At 33.2% G+C, this 19865-nt stretch overlaps 1 protein-coding gene across 1 annotated transcript in view; it reads left to right on the top strand.

The window, feature by feature from the left end:
• TM2D1 (TM2 domain containing 1) overlaps window positions 1-19865 on the top strand; it is a 40830-nt gene that overhangs the window by 7401 nt on the left and 13564 nt on the right. Inside the window, exons 3-5 of the mRNA XM_039887866.1 lie at window positions 5135-5243; window positions 10322-10413; window positions 18084-18157. Of these exons, the coding sequence (XP_039743800.1) occupies window positions 5135-5243; window positions 10322-10413; window positions 18084-18157 (275 nt within the window). The remainder of the gene's footprint in view (window positions 1-5134; window positions 5244-10321; window positions 10414-18083; window positions 18158-19865) is intronic.

Here is a 19865-nt window from a genome sequence, read left to right as displayed (position 1 = left end):
TTTTTGCATTTAAAAAACAGTGCTTTTTATAGTTGGGAAATACTGTGTACTTACTGGCTTTAATAAATGACATCTAAATTCTAGATATTGGCTAGAGCCAAACTTTTTGCAAGAAAACTGCAAATTGAATAGTTTTCAGGTTTGTAACATGTCGCTTAATTTTGTCTACTAGTTAACATTTACTGGTAACTGGCTTCCTTAATCTCATCCTGTTGATTTATTTCTTGTTTCTAAAATCAATGTAAGCATGGAATTATAATGGTATAATGGAAAGAGTATTACAAGTAATGAGAATCTAGAACTTGTAGAATATTATCTACTTAGGATACTTGATCATCTCACTTAATTTCTTGGAACCTCAGTTTTCCTGTCTGTAGAAGGAAAAAAGAAAAAAGCATATTAACTAGTTCTACATACAGCTTTTTAAAAATAAAGATAATTATAAAATATGTAAAAGTGCTTCTTTTGAATTGATTAATTTCATTCACAAAATCTTCCATTAATTTTACAGCCACTCACAATGTTAAAATTATTTCTCATGTCAGGTTCCTTCTCTTAGTCTTTTCGGTATTGAAGTTCTCTAATTCCCTAGAGTGAAGAACCTCACACTTATTGAACACTTTCTCTAACCAAATGCCATGCTTTATACACCATATGCTTTTAATGCATGTATAATAGCATTACAGGGGTATTATCCCCATTTCACAGATTATAAAATAAGGTTGAGAGGTTTTGTAACTTGCCCACAGAAACATACTTACTAGTTAAGTGACAAAATTTGGACTTAAACTCAGATTTGTCTAGTTCCAAAGTCCTTCTCTTTGAAGTTCTCTATCAATTCAAACAATTCTCATCAGTCTCTCATCAGTATTTCTCTTACTATTTTCTCATGTCATTTTTAATGTAGAGGAGCAGCCCATCTTCATTAAAGTAATTTTCATCCTTTGAAATAATTAGCTCATATTTACGTCAGACTTCTCTGGAATCATTGTAGTAATGTGGTTTCCCCTTCACTCTGACACCTCTTTCCACTATTTATATCTTTCCTGAGCTTCTAATGCAGTGTTAGACATTTTTCTCTCTTTCATCTGTTTTGTATTTAATACAAAGCAGCTCATATTGAATACAAATAATATCTTATAGTAGAGATGATAAAAATATGTCATTGAAAACTATGTCAAAATGAGTTTTAATTAATAGTATCTAATTGAAAAATAAAAATATGATTTCTTAGTTTTTAATGTTTTTACAGTACATTTTTACAATTCACCTGTAAATGTTTGCGCTTTTAAAATTTTGTTCAGGAACTGTCATAAAAAAAAACCAATATATTTCTGCTAGGCAAACTGTATTGGACAATAATCTCAATTGGAATCATAATTATAGTGTTTTGTATTGCAACCATCTCTTTAAGATCTGATTTTAGACAGTCTACAGGAAGATCTAACAAGGCTGTAAGACAAGAAAGTGGCAGCTTCAAACTCAGCAAGTGCAAGGTAATACATTTAGAGAAAAATTATCCAAAATTTAGTAATAGAATTGTTTTATAGCACAGTTATTCAGTCTGGAACTTAGTTATGTTGAAGATTTGAAAAACTCAAAAGGTGCTTTTTGAAGAAAAACTTGTGTTGATCTATAGATATTCTTTCAGGTAACTTCTTTGTGGAAGTGAAATGGTCCTCATCAAAGAAAAATTTAACTTTTGCATTAGGTATCTCTTTTACTTAACTTACGTGCTTGCTGCCTAAACTCTTGGTCTTCAAATGAGTACATAAACTCCTGGGGGTAGGTGGAGCTTTCCAAGAGGTAACTTCTGGGTATTTACCCAAAGAAAACTAAAACACTAATTTGAAATGTTATATGCGCCCCTAGGTTCATTGCAGCATTATTTACAGTAGCCAAGACGAAGGCAACCTAAGTGCCCATCAATAGATGATTGGATAAAGAAGTTATGGTACTATGTACAATGACATGTTAGCCATAAAAAAATTTTTTTTTTTATCATTTGCAACAATATGGATGGACCTAGAAGGTATTACGCTAAGTGAATAAGTCCGACAGAGAAAGGGAAATAACATATGATTTCACTTACATGTGAAATCTAAAGAACAAAATAAATGAACACACAAAATGAAAACAGACTCAAAGATACAGAGAAAAAGCTGATGATTGCCAGATGGGAGGGGATTGGAGGGCTGGATGATAAAGGGGAAAGGATTAAGAAGTACATATTGGTAGTTACAAAATAGTCACGGGAATGTGAAGTACAGCAAAGAGAATATAGTCAATAATATTCTAATAAGTATGTATAGTGCCAGGTGGGTACTAGAATATAGGGGGGGATCACTTTGTAAATTATATAAATGTCTAACCATTATGCTGTATACTTGAAGTTAATATAAAATAATATTGAATGTCAACTCTAATTGAAAAATAAAAGTTAAAAAAGGTAAACAAGTATAGATATTGAATTAGTTTCCTAGGGCTGTTATAACAGTGTTACAAACTGGATGACATTTACTGTCTCTGTTCTGGAGGCTAGAAATCTGAAATCAAGGTGTTAGCAGGGCCGTGTTCCCTCTCAAACTCTGGGTAGAATTTTTTTTTCCTCTTCTGAGTTGTTGGTGATGGCCAGCAATCCTTGGCATTCTCTAGCTTGCAACCACTTCAGTTCGATCTCTGCATTCTGTTTTTACATGGCATGCTCCCTTTATGTCTTCACATCATCTTTTCTTTATGTGTGTGCACACACAATTTCCCCTTTTTATGAGGACACCAGTCATTAGATTAGGTCCCACACTAATGATCTCTTCTTAACTTGGTTAAATCTGCAAAGACCCTATTTTCAAGTAAAGTCACATTCTGAGTTGCTGAGGATTAGGACTTCAACATATCTTTTTTGAGGGACACCATTCAGCCCATAATAGCTATTTTTAATGGAATTGATTTTCAGATCCTCAGCTTGTATATGTGTACTTTTTCCTAAAATTGATGTAAAATTTCTGAATTTTAAAGAAGAGTTCTTTCATATTCTCCCTTGAATCATGATGGTTACCAAATTGCTGTGGTGTTTAGATTCCACTTTAAAGAGTGAAATAACATTTACATTTTAATGGTGGTATTTACAATATGCTGAAAATTATATTTTTTCCTAATCATGTAAATCTGTGATGCAAAATTTTAGGTGTCAGCTTAAAAGAAATAGGGAGTGTGTGAGCAAAATTTTTTGAAGACCACTGATAGAGAGCAGGGTTCCTCAACCTTGGTACTATTAATGTTTTGGATTAGATAATTTGTTGTCATGAGGAGGCTGTCCTGTGCATTATAGGATGTTTAGGAGCAACCTTGGCCTCTGCCCACTAGATACCAGTAGCAGCTTTCCAGTTGCGACAACCACAGATATCTCCAGACATTGCCAAATGTCCCAAGAGCAAAAGTGCCCCCAGTCATTGCAGTAGAGCATACTGATTTCCTTTCAGTTGGTAACATAGAATATATAGTAGCATTTCAGATATTTGCTGATCTCAGTTTTGAGTTGTCTACTATGTAGCTTTAGTCAAAACTATGACCTAAGATGGCAAATTTTCAAGAGATAAAATCTAAGAGACATGATAATTCATTTAAAAAGTCAATAAATTTTATCCCTGTATCAAAGGTGGCCAAACAGCTACATATAAATCAAGTTAACTTTTGCCTTATCTCATAGGTGTTGACATTATAAGCCCTTGCTTATATCTGGAGTCAGTGTAAGAAATGGCTGTATGGAAAATCTCTATTGTTTTGTAAAAATTCTTATTGAGGACCTTCTCTGTTACCTTCTGTTTTCCTTCTGTTATGAACCAAACCAAGTTCCTGCAGTAGTTGCTAAGTGAATTAGTATACTTTCGTTTAGTTATATTACAATAGCTTTTTAAAAGCTTTTTGCCTTAACTACCAGGACACTCAGAGATAAATTTGTGCTTTAATTAGTGTTTTCCCTTAGTTGTTTCCTAGTATAATTATTTATTCACTTTCCTTCTTCCCTTCATTTTATTAGTCCTTTTTCTTATTTAAATTGTTTTTATTTGTATTTATCTTTGCTTTTTAGTGTATGTACTTCCTTGTTTAGGAAAGTTGAATACAATTAATAAAGTGTATAAAGTAACTGGAAATTTAAATACAAATTATTGATGCTAAACATGAAGATAAGCATTTACTAAAACTAGCCTGAAAACATTATTGCCTTTTAGTCAGAAATGGTGAAAGAGGAATAGGCACTAAACATTTATCGAATCCCTACTATAAGCTGTGCCTGGTGCTAGGTATTTTATATCATATTTAATCCTCACAATGATCCTATGATATAGGCAATCTTGGCGCTTTTTATCTACAAGGAATCCAAGGTTCTGAAAGATAAGTCATTTTCATTCCAAAGTTCTTGCTCTTTACACGATTATGCTATAAAGGCTTCAGAAGAGTGCCTGCCTAGCACATAGTAAGCTGTTAACTTCCTCTTATTATGTCATCTGGGCTATGAGTAAGAAAAATTCCTAAATACTGAAATAATATACTACATCAAATCCTAGAGGGACTAAAGAAACAAATACATTTAGATTAATAAAAAATCTATTTAGAATGGATAAAAAGAATCTTAGTTTATGGCAGCATCCTCTGCAAGAGTTCATATAAACTGCAAATATAAAGTCAGATTATGTTAAATTTAATTAATTACACAATTACGCAACAAGTTACCAACAAAAATTCTAGAAGTATTCTTTATCCTAGAGATGAAGTAAAAGGCAGTAATATCGTGCATTTCTTCCCTTGACACCTTTGTCAGAGGCAGGAGATTGAACTAGATGGTTCATACATCTAAGCTACTGTGACAATTCTTACATTTTTATGTTGAGACCACAATATCATATTATCTGTATCTTGTACATGAACATATAGGTGTGCGTACATATACATTCACGCGCGCGTGTCTGTGTGTGTGTAGCTTTTCCTATCTAAAGTCTCATATCAGATGTTATTGGGAGGTGGTTTGTTATATGTTATATTTTCTTGTGCACTTTGCTAGTCTTAAAAAAAAACATAATTATATACCTTTCCTACAGAAAAATAATAATTATTTCTTGCCTTTTTCTGCCTTTAGTTCCATGTTTTCCAGCACCCAACATAACTTGTAAGGATTTCAGTGGCAATGAAACACATTTTACTGGAAATGAAGTTGGTTTTCTCAAGTCCATATCTTGCCGAAATGTGTAAGTATATTACTGAAGCTAAATTTTCAGATTACTTGCCTATGCTATATTTTGATTGCACGAAGTGAAGAGATAAAGAGTTAATTTATAGGGAAAATCAGCACTAATATAACTTTTATCTGTGTCAGGAAACCTCTTTTAAGTGTGCATATTGTTTTATAAATGCAACTTACCAACCACATAAAGCCCAGTAATTCACTATATGAGATAAAAAAGATTATGAATGGCCTCATGCCATGTCAATCCAGTCTGTTTAGCCTACCAAATGAATTATGAAAACATTCTATTTTCAAATTTCGGGGATTGTGTACCTATAATATTAAAAGAATACTATTAAATAGTTCGCATATTAAGGGCATTTTGAAACTTGGTTTCATTCTTTGTAATAGATGTGGATGATGAATGATAATATAAAACAGAATTCAAAAGTTAGTTTGAGATATTAAGACAAATGTCTTTATTTTGTTAGGAATGTTCTTTTTCTTAAAGAGCTTTTAAGTTTGCTTTTAATTTTGCTATAGTAAAGGTAACATGTTATTCTTATATTTCTGCTTTGTGCTAAAAACATGATTTAGTTTAACCCACTTTGATTAATTGCTGGCACTATATTTTTACCTTTTAACTGTACATGATTACATTTTGTTCGATGGCACCTATTTGAAGTTATATCAAGAAATAACTACTGTTTGGCTGTTTTTACAAGTTCTATTAGAATCCTTAGAAATTACTAGCAGAATCTTTTTTCTTTTGACCCTACCTACTTCACCGTATTAATGAGGAGGGGCTTTAAAGTCTATCTTGCTGTGTAATCCTAAGCCAATCACTTAAGCTTCTTGGGTTCTAAGATTTCTCATTAGTAAAATAAAAATTGTTAAAAGGAATTATCTCTAAAGTACTTTGGTATGGTTTAGTCAGGTTTTAAATTTATACATTGATATTTCTACCTTAAACATTCCATATGACAAATAATTTATTAAGTGCTGGTCCAACATATCATAAGATATAATACAATAACAAAGAAAATCATCTTTGAGAACAGCTGACTGCACAAATTAGACCTTACAGGTTCATATTACCAGTAGTGGTAACACCACAGTAATCTGTTACTTAATTTTCAAGTTAACTCTGATTTTTCTTTTCAGTGTCTCTGAGTAGATTAGGCTCAATGCCACTAAGCTGCACTAATCATGCTCAGAAGACACTGATGTCAGTTATGATAAGAATTACAACTGTCAAGGAAACCAGATACTCCAAGTGTCCTGGCCAACTTATTCCCCTTCTGTAGTTAAAATCTACAATTCCAAAATAGAATTTGCCTGATGAACTTTGAATCAGAACAAGGGTAGTTAGATCGATGGATAATTCTAGTAAGTCACAAAATTAAGATAACCTGATATCATTTTTTAAAAATCAGGATATTAAAGAGCCAGCTGCTAGTCAGCTATGGAATAAAGACTCGCCGACAAATTCTTATTCCTCGAGTCTCCCTTTTCCAGTTAACACATTGTTCTTCTATTTCTGTTAGTATATTCTTTTTCAGACTATATGTAATATTTTACTTGATTAAAACTCCATCCTCATATTGCAGATATAGCCATTATTTAAAATATTCTCTAGCAACTAAAGTCTAGTAACCATGTCCACTTGATTACCAAGCCATGCTGCTATTTATATTGGCTACCTATATTAGTTAGAGCAGGCTAACTGCTATAACAAATGTGTTTAGAGTTTCAGTGGCCAAACACAAAGTTATCTCTCACTCACATCACAGTCCAATTTTTGTAGGCTTGGAGGTCTGGATAAGGTGAGAGTGATGGTTGCTCCATGCAGTCATGCAGGAGTCTTTGCTCCTTTCTTCTTGTGGCTTTGCTTTCTCTAGTCCTTAGAGTCCTTTCTGTTCAGCCAGCAAACGGGAAAGAGAAAAGTATACCCCTTATAAGAGTGTTTTATGGGCCAGACCTGGAAATGGCATTCATCACTTCTGTCCTCATTCTGTTGGCCAACACTTATTTGTGGTTGCACTTAACTGCAAGGTGGGCTAGAATATGTAGTTTAACTGTATGTCCATGAGAAAAGGAGAAACTGATTTGAGGAATAATTAGACCATCTCTGCTATATTATCAGTTTGCAGATTATTTTTAGGGTAATTTATTTATATAGATAATTGCTTTTCTCATTCATCCCCCTTCTCAGCTTTTTGAAAAGCTTGTTTCTCTAATACTTATTTTTAATACATTTAATACATTTTTCTGTCTAATTTCAGCATGGCCAAAAGCCAGTAATCTTTGTTGCTATATTAAATGGATATTCAAAGTCTGTATCTTAATCTTTCTATAGCATTTGGCATTCCCTTTTCATAATTCTTTCCTTGACTTCTAGTATAAAACACTCTTTTCTTTCCTTTGATACCTACTCTTCTTAAATCTTGATATCTCCTGGAATATATCCTTGGTCCTTTTCATTCAATCACCCCTTTTTTCTTCTCTCACCACCTTTATATACATTAAGGTCCCAAGCTGAATCTCTCATCTTTTCTTTCAATTCATTTCTTCCTATGTCATAGTGAATGGCACCTATTCTTCCCAGCTTCTTAAGCAGAAACTTTGAAAAGTTTTCCCACATTTAGTCTGGTTGCTTCTGCCTTCTTAATGTTTCCCTGTTTTGTTCAATTTTCTCTTCCACTGCTACTGCCCAGTAGATTATAGCTTGAGTTTCTACAGAACCTAATTTATTTCTCTACTTCCATTCTGGTGCCCCATTCCATTATGAGGGGCATCACTCCCCTCAGCACAAAATCTGACATCCTTGTAATATTAGATACATAAATAGAATCTCTGGGCTGTTTATCATTTATCTCCCCAGCACTCTGAAAATCTTAATTATGAGTGCAGTGCAAAAACCAGCATTGTAAGCAGGAGACTGGCATGATCTGATTTGACTTTAAAATGATAACTCCAGCTACCTCTCTATTTCTTTACTCCCCTTTGCAGCAAAACTCCTTGAAAGAGTTGTCTGATACTTCTTTTCTTCAATTTTTTTCCTTCCAATCTTTCGGAAGCCTACTTTTTTGTCTTTTGCCCTCAGATTGTCACCAAAATTGCCCTTGCTCAGGTCACTCGTGGTCTCCTCTTGGTTAAATATAGTGGTGAATCTTCAGCCATTATCTTATGTGATCTGTCATATTTGGCACATTTGAGTACTCTGTTCTCCTTAATACACGGTCTTCATTGGACTTCAAGATACCACACTCTTCTAGTTATACTTCTTCCTCATTGTTAGCACCTTCTCAGTCTGCTTTCTGCTTTCTTCTCATCTGGATCTCTTAATATTTGAGTATTTCAGGGTTCTGTCTGTGAATCTCTTCTTTTGTCTATGTATACTCACATGGTAATCTCATGGATTTAAATACTTTCTGTATGTTGTAACTTCCTAATTTATACCTCCAGCCCGTACTTCTCTCCCTAACTCCAGACTTATAAATCCAGCTGTCTTTTGGGCAACTCTACATGAATGTCTGATAAACATCTCAAACTCACATATCCAAAACTGGAATACCGATCATCTTTCCAAGGTCTAGTCCATCCTCAGCCTTCCCCAGTTCAGTTAATACTAGCTTCATCCCTCTAGTGACTTAGGATAAAATTCTTAGCATCATCTTTACTAATTTTTTTCATACCCTAAATCTAATACATGAGGAAATCCAGTTGGCCTTACTTCAGGATACATCCAGAATCTGGTCACTTCTCACTGTTTCCTTTGCTCATACTCCAGGTCAAGACACTATTAATTTTCACCTGGATTTCTGCAGTACCCTTTAAACTCATTAGTCCCTGTGATAGTTTGAATTTATTCAGCAAATTCATCTCTCTCAGTCCCTGTTAACTGGGCAATGCATACTTCCCACTCCATTGATTTTGGGCTTGACCATGTAATTTGATTTGGTCTGTGTAATGTTATCAGGTATGAAACAAGCAGAGGCTTAAATGTACTTGTGGGGTTTAGCTTTTCTCTTGTACTTTGGTGATATGTCCTGAAAAGAACTTGCCTCAAGTAAATGCTTGTACCATTAGCCTGGGCACTAGAGAAACTTAAGTGGAGCTGATTTGAACTGAATCTGCTGTCTGGATTCAAACTCAGCCAAACTTCAAACTGAAGCAGAATCTTCTAGCTGAACACAGCCTCGATTAGCTGAACCAATGCCAATTGCAACCAATAAGTGTGAGAATAATTGCTTATTGTTATAAGTCACTGAGTTTTGGGGTGATTTGTTATGCATTATTATTGTGACAAATATTCCCCTGCAGTCTGTTTTCAGTGCAGCAGCTAGAGTGATTATTTTAAAATCTAAATCGGTTCATATCACACCATCACACCTCCCCTTAACATCTTGTAGTAGTTTTCCATGTGTCTTTGAGTAGAATCCATAGTCTTTGAGTAGAATCCATAGTCTTTACAATGGTATTCGAGGCCCTGCATGATCTGCCCTCTTTGCCCCTTGTTACCTCTGTGACCTCATTTTCTACTATTCTTCCCTCTTCTCACTCCTCTCCTGCTACTCTGGCCTCCATAATAGACCTCAAACATGGCAGGTATGCTTCCTTTGTAACATGATTTTTTTTTTTTTTTGGATCTGGGACATTCTTTTCTCAGAGGTGTGACATAGATAGCTCACTCCCCTAAGATCAAATATCACCTTCTCAATGAGCCCTACTCTTATCATCCCCTTTAAATGGCTCCTGTTTGTATCCTTAGCATTCTGGATTCTCTATACACCCTACTTCATTTTTTTTCATATCATTTATGACTTTATAATATATGATTTACTTTTAAAATGGTTGTTGCTTCTGCCCCTAGAATGTAAGCTCTTGAGGGGCAGGGATCTTTGTTTCTTTTGTTTATTAATGTATCCCAATGGCCTAGAATAGTGCCTGGCTTGTAGTAGTCGCCCAAAAGCATTAATTGAATAAGTGAATGGATGAATGAACTAATTAACAAATAAAAATGAAAAGTTTTATTTTCTAAGATGTTTACATGTTGGAAATATATAAATGTGACACTCAGGTTATAATTTTGTGCAGAAATGGCTATTCGTACAAAGTGGCAGTTGCACTATCTCTTTTTCTTGGATGGTTGGGAGCAGATCGATTTTACCTTGGGTACCCTGCCTTGGGTAAGTATGTTTCATTAAAAATCTTTGTGAAACTTGTGTTATAGCTATTCTTACAGCTTAAATCTCTGCATACTACTATATAGTTGCAAGTTCTTTGTATCTGGAGTTGAATAGTTAACATTTCTTCCATGAATATAGAGCTACAGTTAGCTTTACAGTTCAACTTGGATAAGAAATATAGACTTTTCCTGTACTTTCATCTTTATGAAAACACACACTCAAGATAGGGTAGGCACTTACTTAGGGTAGGACAGTGGACCTGATCTGTCATTGCTAGTGCTGGGCACATAGTGGATGTTCAGTAACTATTTTGTGAATAAATATATATCTCTCTTCTTCCAAAAAATATTTTCTTATACCTGAACAACTATCAGTGTTGCGTTGGGAATAGAAACTACTACTTTGAGGAGAAGTCGGAGTTAGAACTATAACAGCCAGCATAAGCTGGTGTGGGGCCTGACTTTTATTATACTTGGCATCTCTTCCATACCTTCCTCCTAGCTGTAATCTTCACATTTTCCAAAGTTACTAAAGCTTATGAAACTATTTAGATTTGACAATAGCTTTTGTTTGAACAATACTTTCACGTTTGCCCTTATTTAATCCTTACAACTCTGAGTTTATCATCCTCTTTAAATCTTTTTTTAACAGGTAGAGAAATTGTCACCAAAGAGGTTAAGGGATTTACTGATTCTCAAGGCCTTGCTTTATTCTGTGACATACTTGTTATCATCCCTGTTTTATGGATAGTGAGATTGTCGTGAGATCAGGAGATTTACCCAAGGACATTCAGTCGATGACCTGAATTTGAACCCAGATTTTCTGGTTCAAGAGATCATGCTTTTTTTACTGTAGTACACCGCTTCTATTTTAGCCTTTCACTGAGCAAATTTAAAGTTTCTGAATGCTCTGTTTTTCAGCTAGCAAAGCTGATCTTATTCTTTCCATGTTGCTACCCACCAAAGATCAAAGAAGATCTTCACTATGCGATTGGTGGGAAGTATGTTTCTGACAGCATTACCTGGAACTTAGTGTTATAAAGTCATAAATAGAAGTCAGAGTTTAAAATGCTATATACGTGTATTTATTCAGTTAAGAAACATGTATTCAATGTTTATTACCTATTAAGTAAGTAACTAAGTGCTCTGGCAATAATGATGAAGATCACAATTCAGACTGGTTAAAAAGAAAGTAAATATAAAATATGTCAGACCAATTTATGATATTCATTATTACAGAATCATAACAAAGTGCTGAGAGCACAGAAAGGGGACTGATTTTGTCGGCCTTGGGGTGTGAGGGAGGACGTCTTAGATGAGGTGACATTTGAACTAGGATTTGAAGGATGAACAGATTGCAGATATTTAGGGAATTACAGGGAACAGCTCATGCAAAGGCACAGGGTATGAAAGAGCATGTATGCATGTTGAGAGAATGGCAGATATGTTAGTCTATGGTGTAGGAAGAACCATGGCATGGCAAGAGATGAAAAGTGACTGCAGAGGTAGCCTGTGGTCAGATTATAAAAGGCTTTAAATTTTTAAGGAGGACTGTTGTCAAATTCATATTTCAGGAAGATAATACTGGAGGAATTGTGGGAAATGGCTTAGAACAGAGAAAGACTGGTGGCAGAGTAAGCTGAAAGGAGATTGATTCAGTAGTCCTGGCCTGAGTGATTGTGTAACTACACTTTTCATGTCATTTGTAATAGCAACCATACCTTTCCATAACACAGCGGAGAACCATATAATATGTGCAGAAGGCCTCTGAGTTGCCAAAATAAAACTCATTTAGTCTAATACTCTCTATTAGATGATGGTTGGATGGAAGGACGGATGGTCAGACAGAGAAACTAGGTTAATGATGAGAAAGTGAAATGAAATAGTGATGGTTAGAATACATCCGAAGCCTTCTGCCCTAGTCTTTGCATTTTCTCATGTGTTCTTTAACAGGACAAGATCATATATGTTTTTTAGAAAGATTTCTAACTTAGAAAGGTTTAAAGGAGAAACACTATTTTTTAGAATAGTTTATTCTGTGATGATTTTGAATAGTAAATATATTTTAAATATATTTGGCTTAATGAATGACTTCTTAGCTTCTTGTGATGTTTGTCAGATGAGTTGTCATGACCTATAGTGTAAGTTAATGTTTTTGACTTATAGCAGTACATAATAATGTGTTGGTATATATGTTGTGAATTTGTTTTTCCTGCAAAATAAAACTATAAAACGGTAATAAAGCTCTGTATAAAACTCTCTGTAGCAGCTATGGGTAGTGAATGTTAGTTTTTTGCCAGGAGTTGCCCTCTCTGGCCACTGTTACTCCACAATCCATTATTAGCTTCAGTCAAAGAGAACCTTGCAGTTTGTGTCTGAGACTCTATAAACTTGTAAATGTTATTTTAACTTTATGTGTCAGTGTAGTTTCTTTTTAAATTTTTTAAATAACATCACAACAACCTTTAGACGTTCGTTAATTTAAAATCGACTGTTGACTTAGAATACAACTTTCTCAAGGTTGCTGTCTATTACTTCTCATCTATTTTACAGTTTCTGAATTTTTGTCGCTATTGTCTTACTTTCCATTCTCTTTATTCCATTGGATTTGTGACTTTGTAAACATCCATTTACCATCTTTCAGTGGAGTTTTAGAGTGAGAGGAGTTAAATGGACATGACAAATTCATTATCTTTACCTGAAATTTCTCTTTAAGCATTCAGATATTTTTATCTGTATCTTATGTACATTTAAGCTATCTTAATATTAAGGATTTTGATATGTTTTATTAACTAATCTAATATGTAAAATTACAACGTTTGTAAATTTTAAAAATTTAAGTGTTTTTCATTAAATTTTAATTTTTACTAAGAATCCAAGGTTAAGGAATTTGGGCATTTTTAATTAAAATGATTACTGCCATTAAGAAAATTATTAACTGGATAATATAATATTGACTCATGAAAATAGTAGCAGAGCCTGAAATTCTGTTTTTCTTATAATCTTAAATGTTCATGATTTTGAAAAACAGTGGTTTTATTTATATATAGCTTTTAAAATTCTTAATACTCTTTATAATTATTGGAATTTAATAAGAACAGAATAAATAGTGTAAATCATGCAGGTATGAAACTTGTTTTTTTAGAAGTAATATAGTGTTAAATGTGATATTTCATTATATATGTTTTACTTCAGGATTAAACAAGGGAAATTTGTTGAGGAGTGAGATTGAATAAAATTTGGTAAAATCTGAAAATCGTTCAAGAAAAAATTTTTTTTTAGCCCATGGCTATATCTTTATGTTAAAGAACAAAAATTCAGCTGAGTAAATCTGAAGATCTCATTTTTTTTTTTTTAACAATGTATAGCTTTACTTCCTTTAATTGATTTATTCTTCAATCTACCAGTGCTGCTTTTAGCTGGAAGCCTTTTTTTCACCACAAAGCCTTATTTTTCTAATAATATTTTTTTGTGTTTTTAACTGTGTTAACATTCTTTTTTTATATACAATAACTAGCATATTTTGTTTTGCGCATCTGTAGCTTTAGAAGATTATGGATTCTCAAAGATAATAGCTCTTTTGTAGCAGTTAATAGGAGAGATGCTCTTTTTATAGTGATTTTTTTTAAAATGTAATTTTCTTACTATGAGAGTAACAAAGTGTTGTCTGTTTTAAAGCCCACATCTCAAAAATCTTTGGTTATATTATTCCTTTTTTTCCTTTTAAATTTGAAGTTACCAGTTTGAACTGGTATATAATATCCACATATCATAGGACAAATAAAGGGATTTGAAGGTAAAACTTTCTAAGATTTGAAAGCTCTCCTTCATAGATACAGACACACAAAGAAATAGTGATAACTAATAATGAAATCATTATAGAACACTTGCGATTTGACAGACAGCAATTTCAATATAAGTAATCTATATAAGTAATCTGTATAGAAGTAATCTATATTCTCTGTAACAGTTAAGCAGATAGAAGAGTATTTGTGAGACTCAACCTATAATAAAACAAGAAATACCAAAATTTTTTTTAAATATCCAAAGTTAATCTGTTCTTTTTATTTTATATCCAAATAAATCTTTTTTTGAATTTATGTTTTTAAAATGTAAAGTTTAAGTTACTAAGGTATAAAGTACATTCAAAGCATGAGCTGTATTAATGACATTTGATAGATACTCTATTTGCAGGAATGCATCTACAGTAGTAAAGTTTCAGGAAAAATGGATTCTTCTTGATTAGAAAGACTTTTAATTGGAATTTTAAAACAATTTTTATAAACTAAAGATGATATCATACAAAGAAAACCAACAGTTTTTTATTTGGACAAAAAGAAGTCAGTCTACTCTTTGTAGTTTACAAATATCCTATCTTTTATAAAAAACTGGTAATAATGGTCAAATTGAAATCTAAGAGTAACGGTTTGTATTGATGTTAATAAGTGTTGTTTAGAATGTATGCTACTTTTTGTTTAAGTTGGTCAGTGTTTATTTACTATTGATAAGTTTGTTCCTTCAGTAGTCATATTGACTAGGCATGGGAATGACACAGCCCTAACTTCATGTTGCTCACTAAAAGATAAGCAAGGCAGACAAAGATATATATAAAAACTCATACTGGGGATATGTGCTATGCTGAAAGTTAAGGGAAAAGTGTTAAGGAACATCTAGGAATGGTTTTCAGTTCATCCTGGGAGTGTTAGAGAAGACTTCCCAGAAGTTTTAGAAGACTATTACAGGTTAGGTAGGTGATCAGGAATAGTGAGGGGCAGGGGAGAAGGCAAGGCAGAAAACAGTGTAGCACACATAAATGCAGAGACAGATGAAGGAGATTTGAGAGCCGGACACATTAAGAGAACTTTGGGTAGTTTATTTGGCTGTAACACAAGCAGAAAGGATTTGCATGAAATGAGACTAGTTTAGATGATGCTACTATAAAGAATGTGGGTTTATGTTGTTTAAATTTCTTGATCATAATAATAATTGTAGTAATAGTAGAAATAGTGGTAGCACAAGTAGCAGCTGGGCTGACATTTATCAAATGCTTACTATGTGCCATATCCTGTTCTAAGTTTTTACTTTGTCTCAGCTGTTTTAATCCTCAGTGTACTTCCTATCTTAAATTTGTAGATATAGATGGACCGTGGTTAATATTATATGTTTGGAGTGAGATGTAATGATTTTAAACTTTCAAGTTTTTTTTTAAACAGTCAACTTAGTTTTTTAAATTTTTTAAAACAGCTTTATTGAGGTATAGATGACATACATTAAAGTGCATATACTTAAAGTGTGCAGTTTGATAAATTAGTCATATGTATACAGTTGTGAAACAATCACTGTAATCAAGATAATGACCATATCTGTCACTCCCAAAAGTTTCCTCATGTTCATTTGTAATCCCTCCCTTTTGGCCCTTCTTGTCCTACTCTTTCCCAGGCAAACCACTCATCTACTTTCTTTGCAGATTCCCTAAATGCTTAAATACATCTTGGATATGTCCTATAGTTTCTTTAACTGTGTTACTCCAGGAGTAGGTAACATTTACCAAAGTTCCAAATACACCTATCATTCCCTTATCTGATATTTTATCTGAACAGAAACCTGTCATGTTCATTTTTCTGAAGCACTCTTAAGAAGAGGTTCAGCAGCAGAATATCTTGATTTTAATGAACTGATTATCTTTCTCTGTTTAGAATGTTACCACATTACTTTGACAACAGATAGTACTCTTTCCTATTGTTAGATGTACCTGAATTTTTTTAGACAATTCTTCCCTGTTAGACATTCAAATTGTTTTTAGTTTTTTGATAGTCATACAACAAATATTTATCAGACTCTTACTGTATGTCAGTACTGATCAAGGAAGCGACTTGAATGAGACAAATAAAGACCTTGTCTTTAGGAATTTATGTGGCAGTAGAAGACAGAGAATGAATGAGCAAACCAATGAATGAAGCCCTTATAGATTTCAAATCAGCACCATGAAGGAAATAAATAAGGGAGATGTGGGGGGAGTGGCATGTTGCTTTAGACAAGCAGGTTGGGAAGACTTCTCTGAAGAAGTAGCCTGAGAGATGAGAAGAACTACAGGAAGGCATCCTTTGAAAGAGAGCATGCCAAGGGCAAAAGCTCCAACGTGGTTGTATTTGTAGAGTAGCAGTTACTGAAAGACAAACTTTTTTTTGGACCATTCTTTATATTCTTTTTATAAACAAATTGAAGGAAGGGAACAGTGATATTTCTAAATTTATACTAAAATGCTATGTGAAGGGGATGCATTTCATAAATACAATTGAGTGAGCAAATGGATATAATATACTGAATGAATGAAGTTCCTTGGGCAACTGTAATAAAATGTAACTGATGAAAAAAATAAAGGAGTTGATACATAAGGTAATGAGTGGATAAAAAGGCCTATCTACAACTAAGTTTTTAAGAAACAGAAAAGCTGAGAAAATTTGTTCATTCATTCAACAAATATTGAGCATCTACCATGTGCTAGGCAATGTTGTAGATACTAAGGACACAGGAATAAATAGAACAGACAAAAAACCCTTCCCTGATGGGGCTTCCATGAGACAGTAAACATATATAAAATGTTAGATAAGTAAATAAGTGATTTGAAGAAAACTAAAAGCATAATTTTATATGATCTCTATATTTAAATAGTTTTTAAAACATCTAACATGTATTATCCCAGTACTTACAACATTATTCTGCTATATGTAATACTAAGAAGGGAGAAAATCATCTAATATACCTACGTATTTCCATTTTATTTGTGTATTTCCAAATTGTGTGCAGAATGTGATGTCATCCACTCTTGTGATTTTAGCTGGCATCTATTTGTAGTTGATGCTTAGAACTACCCTTTCACGAAGAGTCTTACCACTTTCATATCTCAAATGAGACGTCTAGAAAGCAACTCAAGTTTAAATATAGAAGAAAGATTACTCATCTCACCCCCACCCCCAGTCTGCCTCTTCTAATTTCATCATGTTTGGGGGTTATATCGTTGTATATGTCCTAGATTCTATGCTCTATTATCATCTATTTTAGTACCTTACCTCTGAGGTTGAGACCAAAACCAGAGATGTACAAAATTGTTATTTTGACTACAGAGCTAATAAACATGAGATACTTAGGAAAAAAAGTATAAGATAAATTCAGGATAATTGGGTTACTAATAAAATTTTGCAGTTTATAAGATCAATGTTTTTTCCTGATTATTTTTTCTGTTTCTTGACAATATTCGGACTTTCTGCGGTAAATGTGTATTAAAATTTAAATCACATAATTTCTTAAGTAATAAATAAATAAGGATTTTTAGGGCTAAAAGATACTCTGTAACTCTGGTGTACTGAAATTTAAAGATTTATTTTCTTTGGCCTTTTAAGTAATTCTGTAAGATTACATTGAGTTTTTTATTTCAGTTTCTAATATTTATTTGTTAAGTGAGTTAATAAATGTTATTGTGGCTTTTCTATATAGAGAAACCTTTAAATTTTTCTCATATTTTCAAGTGAAGATTTGATTTTTTTAAGTGTTAATTTTATATTCTTGTTATAAAGAGTTTGCGGTGTATGTAATAGTTTATTGGGAAACGGAAAAGTTTGTTACTGTTTATAAGACTTTCCAAGTTGTAAATGATTTTACTTTCTTTTCTAGGTTTGTTAAAGTTTTGCACTGTAGGATTTTGTGGAATTGGGAGCCTAATTGATTTCATTCTTATTTCAATGCAGGTAAGTTAGTTTTAATCTAGAAGATGAACTACATTTACATTCAAATTTCAGTTCTGTGATCTTCTCCTGGTATATTTTAAATATATTAGGAAACAGTTAGGAATGCTTTTTAATTTTTCTTCAGATGCTAGATCCAAGAGATCATGACCATCTTTCCAAGTAGCATTTTCCAGCCTGTGCTCTACCAATTAGTTGTTCTAAAAAGCATCAGAACCTCATAAAAAAAGGATTCTGATATCAAATATGATTTGTAAATGCGAGTTCAACTGAGTTAAAGAGATTTCTTTACTAGATAACTTCTCAGAATATTTATAATTTGTATTATGAATCTCTGAAAAGGATTGAGGTTATTTCTCAATCTTACTGTTTCTTTTCCTGAGAGTCACAGACATGTAGTCAGTTACTATAATAGGATATTGATGGGATTTGATATTTACAGATGAACATATGGAGGCAGAAACAAGATTTTCTTTTGCACTGGACAGGCACTTAGTACTAGTATTTTCTTGGTTGCAAATTATAGAAACCAAAATCCAGCTAGCTTAAGCCAAAAAGGAAAAAGGAATGTCTGGGTCCCCTATAGAAAATCTAGGAACGGGGCTGGTCTTGGGCAAGACCAGTCCATATAATCAGATGATATCAGGGCTCTCTTATAGTCATCTCTCTTTCTCTGTGTTTGCCTCATTTTCTCCTGCAGTGGTCTGGAGGCAGGCATAGTTTGTGAAATGCAATTCTTAAGCATTTAAAAGTGCCACCAGATGTTTTCTATTAAATTATACTGAACTGGTTGTGGTTAATTCATGAGGATTCTTAAATTAGAGAAAGATGAATTTATCATAACAAATGTCACAAAGAGCATTTCAGTAAGCATTTATGGAGCACCTAATGTCTTCAGCAAGTGTGTCAGTATGGATTTAGATCATCAGTATTTTTCTCATACAGTCATTTTTCTCATACAGTATTTCCACTCCTCAATTCTGTCTGCTTGATGTTAGCCTTATGCTTTAAAAGAAAGTCAAAATCTAGATTTTTGGTAGCATACTGTGAGGAGGGTAGCATACTGTGAGGAGGAGGCAGCATATGGACCAATAAGATACCAGAATTAAACAAGGAAAATATTTGGTTTTAAAGTTGGAATTTTCCTGTCTTTATTCATAAACATATGTTTAACCAAATATCCTGCCTTCTTTGACTGTGGGATAGGCAAGCAGGCATGAAGAGGCTAAGATACTTTGCACATATGCTTGGAAATGGGTTTCTCACTTTAAATGAGGATTCAAGGAATTTAATGTATTATTGGGATTCTTTAAGATATCCAGAATTCAGTGTCTTTGAGACCCAACCATTTAGTTAATATTTTCCCACTTGGTTATTTTTTTGGTGATACCATTGTTTTGTAGCTTTATTTATAACAAATTACAGAAAATATTTGATTGAGCCCTGCTTTGTGGCATATATATGCCTGAACTTTTCAGAATAAATAGTTCATTTCTTAAAGATAGGGAATTTAGACTATCGATCACATTAAGAAGTTATTGAGGTAGACTTAGAATGTTTGGATTGCTACAGTAAATTTCCCTGAATAAGACATTTTAGTAGGTATGGCTAGTTTAGAGTGCTTTCAGAGTGGGGAAAAATTAATCAATTTTCAAATGCACCAAATAAGACGTGCAGCTTTATTCTACATGTCATTTAATATACTTGACTT

This window comes from Pteropus medius, unplaced genomic scaffold, assembly GCF_902729225.1.
Source record: "Pteropus medius unplaced genomic scaffold, Ma_sr-lr_union100, whole genome shotgun sequence".
Lineage (NCBI taxonomy): Eukaryota > Metazoa > Chordata > Mammalia > Chiroptera > Pteropodidae > Pteropus > Pteropus medius.
This window is presented reverse-complemented; position numbering and strand designations above follow the sequence as displayed.